The 14,212-nt window shown below is 41.1% G+C and overlaps 1 protein-coding gene across 4 annotated transcripts in view; it reads right to left on the bottom strand.

Annotated features, from left to right (window-relative positions):
* The window catches only part of ZNF644 (zinc finger protein 644), a 103,255-nt gene that overhangs the window by 16,570 nt on the left and 72,473 nt on the right, over window positions 1–14,212 (bottom strand). For all 4 annotated transcript variants that reach the window (XM_077452936.1, XM_077452938.1, XM_077452937.1 and 1 more), the window contains 2 exons: window positions 7,442–10,367; window positions 2,079–2,672 (listed from right to left, as the gene is read on the bottom strand). In XM_077452936.1, coding sequence (XP_077309062.1) covers window positions 2,079–2,672; window positions 7,442–10,340 — 3,493 coding nt within the window. In that variant the 5' untranslated portion in view covers window positions 10,341–10,367. The remainder of the gene's footprint in view (window positions 1–2,078; window positions 2,673–7,441; window positions 10,368–14,212) is intronic.

Genomic DNA, 14,212 nt, shown 5'->3' with positions numbered 1-14,212 from the left:
TGTGAAACAGTAATATACAGTATCTCACAAAAGTGAGTACACCCCTAACATTTTTGTAAATATTTTATTATATATTTTCATGTTCAACTTCTAAATGTGGCGATTCCAATACTTCATTACATCTGTAGTTTTCTCAGTAATTCTTACCATTTTGGTAAGTCTTTCTGTAGATCACCTCAAATGAACAGAGGTAAATGCATATAATAACTGAAGTAACTATAACTGTATTTTGGAGAGGTAAACTACACAACATATACAGTTTATAAAAAAAACTTTTTAATGTACTATTTGAAAGCATTCCTTAAAAATTAACATATCTTCTGCAACTGCTACAGAAACCATATTAAAATTTGAATTAAAATGATCTTTTCTTTTTCAAACTCCATAGCTTATTTTCTGTTAAATTCAGTGCAATATGGCAACTAAGATACCTCAGTCAGGTTTTAGGCATCTTCTGCAAAAGAAAGGTCCTTTTTGTGAGAGGTTACCTAAGGGTTAATTACTTTTAAAGGGATGCAGACACTAAAACTTTTCGCACCAGAACCATGAAAGTGCACCAGCCGATTAGAATGAGGTAGTAACTCCCATTCAGAATCAATATGCAAAGACACAAAGTAGAACAAACTGCTTTTTCATCTGAGCAGAAATGGGTAAGAATCTGCAACAAAGTTTGTCAAATTGCTTGCAATGTACGGTATTATTGATCGCCCATGGGAAAATAGTTTTTTTTTCTCCCAACAAAAGCGGAACTACCCTAACCGCTCAAGGACTGCCCCACATACATATACTGCAGCAGGGTGGCCCTTCACGCAAATCCCGCTCCTGCAGTGATTTGACACAGCGGGAGCCAATCAGTGGGTCTGGTGGATGCAATGTCTGCCATAAACCCCACGATCGTTCTGAGAGAGGCAGAACAGCGCTCTGCCTGCCTATGTAAACAAGGCAGATCGCTGTTCTGCTAGTAAAGAAGACAGATTGTGTTTCTGCTAGACAGGAACACGGATCTCCATTTTCCTTCAGATAAACCACCCCCCACACAGTAAAAAAGCACTGCCAGGAAAATGTTAACCCTTTGATCACCTCTGACGTTAACCCCTTCCCTGTCATTAGTGCAGTGAAAGTATGTTTTTTTGTTTTAGCACTGATCACCAAAAAGTGTCAGGTGTCTGATTTGTCTGCCAAAATGTCGCAGTCCCACTAGAAATAGTTTAATCGCTGCCATTACTAATAAAAAATAAATAAAAAAGTCCATAAATCTATCCCATAGTTTGTAGATGCTATAACTTTTTCAATATATGCTTATTGGGATTTTTTTTTTTTACCAAAAACATGAAGCAGAATACATATTGGCCTAAATTGATGAAAAAATTAGATTTTTTACATTCTTTTATTGGATAAGTTTTGCAGCAGAAAGTAAGAAAAAATATTTTTTTGTTTATAGGGAAAAAAATAAAAACCGCAGAGGTGATCAAATACCATCTAAAGAAAGCTCTGTTTGTGGGGGAAAAAGAAAGACATACATTTTATTTGGGTACAGTCTCGCACGACCGCACAATTGTCATTTAAAGCAACGCAGTATCGCCTGGTCAGGAAGCGGGTAAAACCTTCCGAAACTGAACTGGTTAAGGTGGAACTCTGGACACAACCTTTTAGCTTGGAAAGTGAAGGGTTAGAACGTAAAATTTATTTTACTACTATGGCTCCATTGGGGAGATCGCCTTAACTTTATGTCTCAGAGAAGCAGCAGGTGTCAAGGAAATTGGAACTGAGTGAATAACTCTCCACCATGGACACAACTAATAAAAACATTAAGTGCACCAATGTTTACCCATTCTGAAGAAAGATATCTAATGTTGCACTATTAGGACAATAACCTGGTACAGGGAATGTAAGTTTGGGTTTACACAAGTATCAGTTTACTCTCTCAAGGGATTTGATCAACCCCAAACTCCATAAATGCAGTTGCTTGCAGCATTATTTTTTAACACGACAGAAAAACAGCAACAATATATTATACACAAGTGATAAAAAAAGTCAAATGGCTACATATATGTGAATATTTAAAAAGGTCTCCTTACCCGAATGCAGGGCGAGATCAATGTTTTTCTGTGAGTTGCACATCAATGAACAATCTTCGTTTAAAGGATGAAGGCATTTCTGCGTCAACCTTTTTCTTGCAGTTTGATTGACCTTTTGAGAAGAGTCTAAGTTTTTATCTTCACCTGATTTTTTTACTTTAAGAAATTCAGGCAATGAAGCAGATTGATCTTTGTCACCAGGTGGACTTATTCCATCACATTCACTTGGGCACAGCCCTTCCTGTATTATTTGCTCAGATGCAGCGTCCGTTTTTAAACCATTGCAGTGTTCGGTAGGTGCAACACTGGTCTTTGAAAAGCCATTTCGGGAAGGCCTGTGTGCTGAGACGGGTCTGTGTGCTGGTCTTTGAAATGGGCGCCTGTTGTTAAGAATCTTTAGGAGTTGTTCATACTTTTCTTCATTTTGCAACATTTCATTTAGAACACAGATTGGCGATTTGTGTGCATCCCATTTATTCTTCCCAAGCCTTTTCAGGTGACCTCGAACATGGTTTGACAATCCAATTTTTGTATCAAACCAGCCTCCACACAAAGCACATGTGTGCTCAGAAGGGCTCTCCGATTTCTCTATTACTATTGGCATAAAGAGAGTAATGTCAGATTCAGAATGCTTATCAGAACATGTTGCATACAATACGAACACGAAATTAAGTCCATGCATCTCCTGATCAAAATGTGAAACATACAAACCTACTAATCAGACATCTGCTTTTCACCATCTATGTATGCTCCTGGCAGTTCAGTAAAAAGTCCCCCCCGACATTAATTTCCACAGCAATAGACAGAGTAAAGTGGATCTTCCCTTCCCCCTTAAACCACCAGTAACTCAGTAAAAGGGGCATATGGAAGCAAAGCCTCTTCTATTTACAACCCCTTGGACCAATGCACATTTGTTTACCTGAAAAAAGATGTGCATTTATGATCTTTTTTTTTTTTTAAAGGGTGAACTTATTTAAAACCTCAAGGCACACGTTATACACGCCAGTTTGATAGTGTTGCCATTATTTGCATACATGCCGATTGTGCATCAAATACAAATCTAGTTCAGTTTATCTGTTTTCACTTACAAACATAACATACTTAATTAGGAAAGGAAGGGAGAGGCCCAGGCGCTACCTGTCATAGCTAAATAAAATATGTATATAAACCCTATGTGTGTGAGCAAAGTAGTGCTATAGTTATATATATATATATATATATATATATATATATATATATATATAGTTATAGTTTCTATAACATACAGTATAGTTTCTATAACATACTTAATACTCTGTGTGTAGATATATAAATTCTGAGAGGCCTGGTTATTGAATGTTACGTTATTTTTTTCTAATAATGTGCAGAAATTTGTGGGGTTTTTTTTTTTAGAAGAGAATTAGAAACAGGAAGAGAAAAAAAGTACTTGGGGCAATATCATAAGATATATACATACTGTATATAACCGGTTTAAACCCATTAATTCTCTTTGGTCCTCTGTAAGGTCTTCTCAAATTAGCTACTTTAACCACTTTCAGACCGGACCATTTTGCTGGTAAATGACCAGAGGTCTTTTTACACTTTGGCACTGCGCTGCTTTAACTGGTAATTGCGCGGTCATGCAATGTTGTACCCAAACAAAATTTGCGTCCTTTTCTTCCCACAAATAGAGCTTTCTTTTGATGGTATTTGATTGCCTCTGCGATTTTTATTTTTTGCGATATAAACGTAAAAAGACCGCAAATTTTGAAAAAAAATGATATTTTCTACTTTTTGTTATTAGAAAAATCCAATAAACTCAATTTTAGTCATACATTTAGGACAAAATGTATTCAGCCACATGTCTTTGGTAAAAAAAAAGTCAATAATTGTATATTTATTGGTTTGCGCAAAAGTTGTCACATCTACAAACTAAGGTACGTTTTCTGGAATTTACGCAGCTTTTAGTTTACGACTGCCTATCTCATTTCTTGAGGTGCTAAAATGACAGGGCAGTACAAAACCCCCCCAAATGACCCCATTTTGGAAAGTAGACCCCCTAAGGAAATTGATAAGAGGCATGTTGAGCCCATTGAATATTTTATTTTTTTGCCTCAAGCGATTGAATAATGACAAAAAAAAAATTTTTTTTTTTTTTTTACACAAAGTTGTCACTAAATGATATATTGCTCACACATGCTATGGGCGTATGTGAAATGACACCCCAAAATAAATTCTGCTGCTTCTCCTGAGTACGGGGATACCACATATGTGGGACTTTTTGGGAGCCTAGCCGCGTACAGGGCCCCGAAAACCAAGCACCGCCTTCAGGCTTTCTAAGGGCGTCAATTTTTGATTTCACGCCTCACTACCTATTACAGTTTTGAAGGCCATAAAATGCCAAGATGGCACAAAACCCCCACAAATGACCCCATTTTAGAAAGTAGACACCCCAAGCTATTTGCTGAGAGGCATGTTGAGTCCATGGAATATTTTATATTTTGCCACAAGTTGCGGGAAAATTACAAACTTTTTTTTTTTTTTTTTTTTTTCCACAAAGTTGTCACTAAATGATATATTGCTCATGCATGCCATGGGCATATGTGAAATGACACCCCAAAATAAATTCTGCTGCTTCTCCTGAGTACGGGGATACCACATATGTGGGACTTTTTGGGAGCCTAGCCGCGTACGGGGCCCCGAAAACCAAGCACCGCCTTCAGGCTTTCTAAGGGCGTAATTTTTTGAGTTCACTTCTCACTACCTATTACAGTTTTGAAGGCCATAAAATGCCAAGATGGCACAAAACCCCCACAAATGACCCCATTTTAGAAAGTAGACACCCCAAGCTATTTGCTGAGAGGCATGTTGAGTCCATGGAATATTTTATATTTTGCCACAAGTTGCGGGAAAATTACAAACTTTTTTTTTTTTTCACAAAGTTGTCACTAAATGATATATTGCTCACGCATGCCATGGGCATATGTGAAATGACACCCCAAAATAAATTCTGCTGCTTCTCCTGAGTACGGGGATACCACATATGTGGGACTTTTTGGGAGCCTAGCCGCGTACGGGGCCCCAAAAACCAAGCACCGCCTTCAGGCTTTCTAAGGGCGTTACAGTTTTGAAGGCCATAAAATGCCAAGATGGCACAAACCCCCCCCCCCCAAATGACCCCATTTTAGAAAGTAGACACCCCTAAATTTAGGGGTACACTAGTGAGACTAGGTAATAAATGGCGGGTGCCCTGAAACTATAAAAAAATAACTAACCAACCAGCGTCACCTGTAACAGTTATATGGTGATCACTGGTGAAAGGGTTAACTAGGGGGCAATCAGGGGGCTTTATGCGGTAGTATATGGGGGTCCCTGGCGCTATAAAAAGCTGCGGCGAACCTAAATACCTACCTGCCTAACTAGCGTCACCTGTGACACTAATACAGCGATCAGAAAAACGATCGCTTATTAGGCTGGGTTCACACTGGAGCGATGCGGGAACGCCACGAATGCGCGGCGGGTTCCCGCATCGCATGCCTCCCGGCGGCAGTTCACACTGCCCTATGCGAACTGCTGGGAGTGTCAGTGAAATGTTAATGACACCCCCAGATCAGTTCGCATATCGCAGTGCGATCTGCAAACTTGGATCGCATGGTGTGAACACCCATGCGATCCGATTCTGCTGCGGACCAAAAAAAGGGTCCCGTGCGAGTTTGCGGCGGGTGCGACACGAATTCAGCCATACTATCTGTATAGCTGAACTCGAATCGCACAGAGATCGGATGTGATTTGCACTGCAGTGCGGTGCGAATCACATCCGTTCTCATAAACCGCTGCAATGTGAACCCAGCCTTAGTGACACTGGCGACGGGGGGTGATCACGGGGTTAAACCTTTATTGGGGGGGTTAGGGGGGTACCTTAGAACTAAAGGGGGCTAACCCTAACTGCCCTAACAGTTATTAGTCACAAATGACACCTGCCGGGTGATCAGGGGGTTAAACCTTTATTAGGTAATAAATGGCGGGTGCCCTGAAACTATAAAAAAATAACTAACCAACCAGCGTCACCTGTAACAGTTATATGGTGATCACTGGTGAAAGGGTTAACTAGGGGGCAATCAGGGGGCTTTATGCGGTAGTATATGGGGGTCCCTAGCGCTATAAAAAGCTGCGGCGAACCTAAATACCTACCTGCCTAACTAGCGTCACCTGTGACACTAATACGGCGATCAGAAAAATGATCGCTTATTAGGCTGGGTTCACACTGGAGCGATGCGGAAACGCCGCGAATCCGCGGCGGGTTCCCGCATCGCATGCCTCCCGGCGGCAGTTCACACTGCCCTATGCGAACTGCTGGGAGTGTCAGTGAAATGTTACTGACACCCCCAGATCAGTTCGCATATCGCAGTGCGATCTGCAAACTCGGATCGCATGGTGTGAACACCCATGCGATCCGATTCTGCTGCGGGCCAAAAAAAGGGTCCCGTGCGAATTTGCGGCGGGTGCGGCGGGTGTGGCGGGTGCGGCGAATGGCTGAACTCGAATCGCACAGAGATCGGATGTGATTTGCACTGCAGTGCGGTGCGAATCACATTCGTTCTCATAAACCGCTGCAATGTGAACCCAGCCTTAGTGACACTGGCGACGGGGGGTGATCACGGGGTTAAACCTTTATTGGGGGGGTTAGGGGGGTACATTAGAACTAAAGGGGGCTAACCCTAACTGCCCTAACAGTTATTACAGTCACAAATGACACCAATGCAAAAAAAAAAAAAAAAAAAAAAAAAATGACATTGGTGTCACTGTGACTGGGGGGCAGGGGTAATTGGGGGGGTGATCGGGGGGTAAAGGGGGGGTGTGAGTGTGCCTGGCATGTTCTACTGTGTGTGGGATGTGTTGGTGCAACTCACTGATCCGCTCTCCTCCGTGTCGGAACGAAAAATACCGACACGGAGGAGAGAATACATCACTTCCTCTCCTGTGTTTACATTACAGGAGAGGAAGTGATGTCACCGGGGATTTCCATTCGTCGGGAGCGATCGCGAGGGGGTGGCCATGAATGAATGGCCGTCCCCTCGTCCGGGATCGCTCCCGAACGAAAACCGACCGCCGCAGGCACCGGGCGGGGGCCCGATCGGGCCCCCGACCCGCGGGAGGCAAAGGACGTACATATATGTGCTTATGCCTGCCCGTGCCATTCTGATGACGTACATCGGCGTGAGGCGGTCGGCAAGTGGTTAAAGGTACTTTACAAAAAGACTGTAAATTTTACTACTTACTATTTAAGAAAATATACATTTGTATTTCATCACAGAGAAATAAGTAAAGCAAGATTTTTAAAGCAATCCTGAGCTTTACTAAAAGAAATAAAAAGCAGAACCCACCTTTCCTTACACGCTTTGTTGGTGTTCCTGTCCTTCTGAAGTGCTGCATTTTATCACTTGATGCAATTTGCTCTGGAGACACCACGTGGCGAGCTTCGTAAGTTAGTCCAGCTCTGTGCAAATGTCCGCGAACATGATTTGATAAACCAACACCTGTTTCAAATGTTGCAGGACAGTATGGACAAGACTTCTTTTCAAGAGCTAAATCACTCCAGTGGAATATAGAACTGTGGCCTGGCAATGCAGATTCTGCATTTTCCAAATCAACATCAGACATTTCATGCATGTAACCATCTCCCTCACCATCTTCATAGTACTCAAAGTAATAACCATCATTATTATTGTAATGCAAACCCTGGTCTTCATTGAGCTGGTCGTCTATAGTTTGGTCTTTAAAAATTGGGTAAACTGCTTTTTTTGGTGGACTGTTGTATGCATCATCTGCCGATTCTGTGTAACTGCAAAGCTCACTATTGTCCCAAGAATCATAATCGTCCTTTTTATCAGATGGGTCAAGTTTTTTGAGTACAACATAAGTTACCTTTTGAAGGAAATCTGGATAACTATCCATATCTTCTTCTGTCACTGGTCTTTCCAGGTCTGCTCGTCGTACCCTTTTGACTGCTACCCTGTCTTTGAAGCCAACTAGCCTACCTGGGTGACGGTTATGAGGATCCATAATTAAGCATTCTTCCTGAAGATCTGGTGAACTGGAAAGCTGAAGTGAAGAATTACCCTCTTCCTTTTTTAAATTCAGTGGGAAGATGTGAGATTTTTTCAAGGTTTTGTAGCCATCCCACTTCTGATTGTATATGTAGGCATGATTTAACCTTGCATGCTTTTGTTTCATTTTAAAGTACCTATGTTTTTGGTCATTGGTAGTGAAAAGTAGAGATTTATTTGGGGAAATTGAAGGACCACTGACAGACTGAGCAGCGCTTTTTCGAGCTTTTTGTATCTTGTGTTTTCTATACAATTTTGTAAAACTGTTACTTTGACCAATGGATCCATACGGTCTCTTCAAGTCTTGCTTTAGGACAGAATTCTTTGGAAAAGGGGGCTGTTTTGCAAACTCTTTACTCTCAGATTCAAGTTCAAGTTCATTATCTGAAAAATGTTCTTGTTTAATTACAAGGGGACCATTAAACTGGTCTAAGGTAGATGACGGATGTACATATTCAATGTGCTTTTTTAAAATATAGCGGGTTGGTGCAGTAAATGAACACATCTTACAGATAAAAGTTGTAGGCTTTTTAGATGAAAGGAAATATGAATTTTTCAAGGTCTTTTTCTGATACTTCCTTTGGGGTAGATCGGAAGTTAAAACGGAACATTTTACAACGGCCCCATGAGCAATACCTCTATGACACTCCAATTCATTTTCCGTAACAGCCATGAAGTTGCACTCTTCACAGCAGTAATATCGCTTGTCTTTCTCGTGGGTTTTGGCATGCTGCACAAAAGTCTTTGGGCAGTTGGTTCCAAACACACATTGTGGGCACTGCAGACGGGCACTTCTACCTTCATCTTGAAGCTCTTTGAGTTCACGGATCTCAGTCATCAGTTTCTGCCGTCGTTCCTGGTGAATAATCATATGCTTAAGAAGTGAATTCCGGTCTCTAAAAGTTCGCCCACACTCTTTACAAGCGTATGGCCTTGGAACATTAAGGTGTCGAAAGTGATTATTTCCATCCAGGTGATACATCATGTGCCTGTGAAGGTGTTTCTTCTCCCTAAAATTCACATTGCACTTTGTGCAGGGGTAAAATGATGGCTCTTGATCACTAGTGCATGTTGGTGGTGACTGGGACTCACAACTTTGTACATCACTGGAAAAGAATGGGTCTACATGAACAGGTGAGGTGTCTCCAGAATAGTCACAAACAGGGCTATAAATATAATGATTGAATGCCTCTATAGCTTCTTTTGGAAGGTGTTCTTCCGTGTCATCAAGAGAAGACTCAGACTTGATCTTCATTAATGCATACTTGTGCGGAGCTACCACTTGCTCTTCATCACTCTGTTCCATTATATCTACATTTAATAGCTTTGATTTCTTGGAAATATTTACATCATTATAAGCATCTTCGGAATAGCAACGAGTTATTTTACTACCATCCATTTTTCGCTTACGCTTTTTTTGTACCCTTACAACGCAGTTCTTTTCTAACTCCTCTGTTTTTTCATTATTTACAGAGTCCCTCTCGGTACTGAAATTAGCATGATTTGCTCCTACAGAATCAACGGCAGTAGAGCAACTTTCCATCTGATTTTGTATCTCATTCACAGGTAAATTTTTGCTATCATTGCACTCATCTATGGGCCCTACTAAAGTGCTATCCAATCTGGCATTATTCCCATTAGATGTTTCACAACCAACTGAAGAGGAGGTAGGATGTTTAAGGTTGGAATGGGCTTCATTCTTGGCATGTGCTACATCAGGTATCAAGAATATAACTTGCTGACCTGACATCTGTACAGAGTTCTTTGTAGGTTGATGAAGATCATAAACTACCGTTGAAGCTGAACACAAATCTGTTTGCAGAACCACAGGGAGGTCTGTGGATATGGAAATATTGTCTGTATTCAGGATGGAAGTTTTATTTGAGGAGTAAGAAACTGGTCCATTAATATTTTCTTTAGGCAAGAAAGGATTTTCACTAGAAACAGTAGTAGCACCTTCGTGTATTAAAAGAGAACCCTGGATTTTACTTAAGGCTTTCTCAGACCTGTCCCTTAATAGTTCTTCAGGCACAGTCAATGAACAATTTTTCTGGATAGATGATTCACAGGCTTGTACTTGCTTATATATTACATTATCCTCAGAGTTGAAATGGGTGTCCTCTTTGAGGAACTCATTAGCATCAGTACTTTCGGCACTTATTTGGGACTCCTCCATACTGTTTTTCTTCCCATTAAACAATCTCTAAAAACAAAAAGATAAAATGTTAAAGTATACAGAATTGCTTAAAAACAATAGGAACAAAGCATCTTAGAAATGTTGAGAATAAACCTCCAGTACATCTTAGTACTAAATATAACCAAACTGAGAAAACGTGCAATCGCTTATCTGTTATTTTAACTGCTTCAAGACCAGGCCTATTTCTGACACTTGTTTACAAGTTAAAATCAGTATTTTTTGCTAGAAAATTTACTTAGAACCCGCAAACGTTTTTTTCTTTTAGCAGAGACCCTAGAGAATAAAATGGTGGTTGTTGCAATATTTTATGTCACAATGTATTTGCGCAGTAGCCATTTTCCCTCCCCGGTGTCATGTGACTCGTTAGTATTACAAGGTCTCAGGTGTGAATGGGGAGCAGGTGTGAAATTTGGCGTTATCACTCTCATACTCTCTTACTGGTAACAGAAAGTTCCACATGGCACCTCATATGTCAAAGAACTCTGAGGATCTAAAAAAATAAAATAATTGTTGCTCTACATAAAGATGGCCTAGGCTATAAGAAGATAGCCAAGACCCTGTAACTGAGCTGCAGCAGGTGGCCAAGAACATACAGCGGTTTAAAAAGACAGGTTTCACTCATAACAGGCCTTGCCATAACGACCCCAAACACACCTCTAAGACAACCACTGCCTTGCTAAAGAAGCTGACGGTAAAGGTGATAGACTGGCCAAGCATGTCTCCGGACCTAAACCCTATTGAGCATCTGTGGGGCCATCCTCAAACGGAAGGTGGAGGAGCACAAGGTCTCTAACATCCCCCAACTCCATGATGACATCATGGAGGAGTGGAAGAGCACTCCAGTGGCAACCTGTGAACCTCTGGGGAACTCCATTCCCAAGAGGATTAAGGCAGTGCTGGAAAATAATGGTGGCCACACAAAATATTGACACTTTGGGCCCAATTCAGACTTTTTTGCTTAGGGGTGTACTCACTTTTGTTGCCAGCGGTTTAGACATTAATGGCTGTGTATTGAGTTATTTTGAGGGGACAGCAAATGTACACCGTTATAAACACTGTACACTCACTACTTTGCTACAATGTAAAGTGTCATTTCTTCAATGTTGTCACAAGAAAATATATAATAAAATATTTACAATAATGTAAGGGGTGTACTCACTTGTGAGATACTGTACATCTGTTGTTCCAATAGCACAGTGCATTTTTATGAGAAAAGTGTTATTCTTTCATTTCATACATATTTTAAAAAACCTACATGACAATTGACAAGTTGGAAGTAGTCATTGAGCGCACAAGGAACAGGGATCCTACTTTTATCCCCAACAATACCAGGCACAGTCTGGTCTGAATCTTTAGGGGGAACTCCATGCACATGTAAAAATAAAAAACGTCATGGGTTCCCCCTCAAAGGGAAAGGGCTTCTTCCCGAAAACCCTGGGCGTTGGTTGTCAGGGTCTGCAGATCCCAGACCCCCACCCTATGTGAATGAGTATCAGGTATGAATCAAAGGACAGGAAGGGAAATTAGGGATTTTTGCGGTGCTAATTAACAAAATACAATTAATTAAAGTACAAAGTTAGTAGTACAAAAATTTATTAAGTTTGAGCTTAAAATCAGTAGCAATATATGCTTAAAAGATTCAGAATAATGCAATACAGTGGTTGTTCTCGTCAAGCACACATAGTCCCGACATGTTTCGCATTAGATTGCTTCTTCAGGGGATGTGTGAAAGTTTGAACAAGATCTAAACCGAAAATACAAAGTACAAAATAATAATAAAGTATGTCACAACATTCGTAAGTGCAGAAATAAAGGGGAAGGGGAAAGGGGAAGGGGAAAGGGGGAGGGGAAACAACAGACACACACACATCAAACCCACCTTCAACCACTACGTTGGTGGTAAAGTAGTGGGATTGTCCACCTCGGGGGTTAGCCGCAGCAGTGCTGAATCGCAGGGGGCTAAAAAGCCAACCCAAGAAAACTGATAAAAAAAAGGGGGAATATATAGTAAAACCAAATTTGAAATTTTGGGATGATTTAAAGTTCTTTGAATACCTAACTTAATTTCAAGGTTGCTAAAATAAAATAAAACAACCTTTTGGGGGTGAAGGACCCTCTAAAGTATAAAAATTGAGAAAAAATAGTACAAGGATATATTTTAGTTTCAAATGTATTACTTACGTAGGTTGGATAATTGTAAGCAGTGGGGACGCTCGCATTTTGAAAAGAAATCTTTTTGAGCACTCAGGGAGACACACCTGCATAGAAATACCAGCTGGGTGGCCAATCAAAGAGAAAACAAAACGAAGATAAGAAAAGTTAAGGTAAAATAAAAAAGTGTATCTCAAAAGGGTGGTGTGTACATCATAAACTGAGTGTTATAGAGACACAAACCCTCAGGCATATAGATATACCCAAAGAGTTAAACATTCGCATCCCAAGGCATAGAATTCAAAGCCAGGGAGTTAATGCAGGCATATAGAAAGGGACATAGACAGTAGCCTAGGTCCAAAGGGTTGAAACACCGGCAGAGAGATACGTGAACGTTTGCAAATGAAAAAAAGACCGATCGAATAAATGTTGAAGAATATAACAGTAAGCTTACCGAAAAGTACAGAGTCTGAACGATCAAGCGTCACCCTTGGCTGCAACCCGCAACGGAATGACGATATTACGAAGGCTTTTTATATGCCCCGCCATCAAGCCGGCGTCTGACGTAGTCGGCCTGATGCGGACAAAAGGAGCGCTGTTGCGCATGCTCACCAATGGGACGAGACTGAATAAGCCTACAAATCCCATAATGCCTCAGGCATGTGGGCGGAGGAAAGAGGGGAACGATCGATGCCTTCGTAGAAAGCGAAGGCATAAACGAACGTGGCCATCAATCTGACCGCCCGGTCAGGCATAGAGGCAAAAAACGATGGAAAAGAGGGTCGGGACAGAATGGCAGAAGAAATAGCCAATCCTTCCGACCAATGTAGGGGGAGCGTCGCAGCGCTGAAAAGGGGCAATGGCACACAAGGCGCCTGTGCCCCCGGGTGTCCGTGCGAACAGCACTGATGGGGAAGCCGTAGAGGTGGACCATTCGGGTGGGAAATCGTAAAAGGGAAGGACAAAAAATATTTCTCTAAAAGCTGCACATAACAGAACATAGTAATATCGTAAACATATAAATGATGTATTTTTATACTCAAAACAAATCAATACAGACAAATTTCAAATAATACAATAAAACAATGAAAAAATAAAAATAAATATAAATATAAAAAAAGAAAAAAAAAAAAAGGGGGAAAAAAGGGGGGGGGGAGGGAGGGGGAGAAAGGGGAAGGAAGGGAAGGGGAAATGGGAACCCAACCAGGTTCCCTCTCAGAGGAGCGGTCAGCAAGATTGGAAGGCCAGAAAAGGTTTCTATATCATAAAAAAGGTTTGAAGCTTAAGTTTTCATTGAAGCCAGGTGGAATTGTAGCCCTTAGGTTGAAAATCCATTCAGCTTCATGTTGAAGATATTATCCACACTGCCCCCTCTCACATCAAGGGGGATATGTTCAAGTGCGGAAAAGGTGATAAATTTGGGATTGAAGGCATGGAAGAGGCCAACATGTCGACTGATGGCCGTCTCCATTTTCTTCTTGATAATGGGTTTGATATGGTCCTTGATTCGAATACAAAATTGTCGCTTTGTTTTACCCACATAAAACCCGCCACAAAGGCAGCGGGCCAGATATATAACGCCCTGTGTTTGGCATGTGACTCGATGTTTAATGGAGTGCCATTTGCCATTTGGCAGTTTAAGTTTGGTATGTGAATTGACATAACAACAAACGTCACAATGGCCACAAGGAAAAGTGCCA

Source organism: Lithobates pipiens, unplaced genomic scaffold (assembly GCF_037356315.1).
Source record: "Lithobates pipiens isolate NorthernLeopardFrog02 unplaced genomic scaffold, aLitPip1_a1.2 Scaffold_23, whole genome shotgun sequence".
Lineage (NCBI taxonomy): Eukaryota > Metazoa > Chordata > Amphibia > Anura > Ranidae > Lithobates > Lithobates pipiens.
Note: the sequence above shows the minus strand (reverse complement) of the source record. Positions and strands in the feature narration are given on the sequence as shown.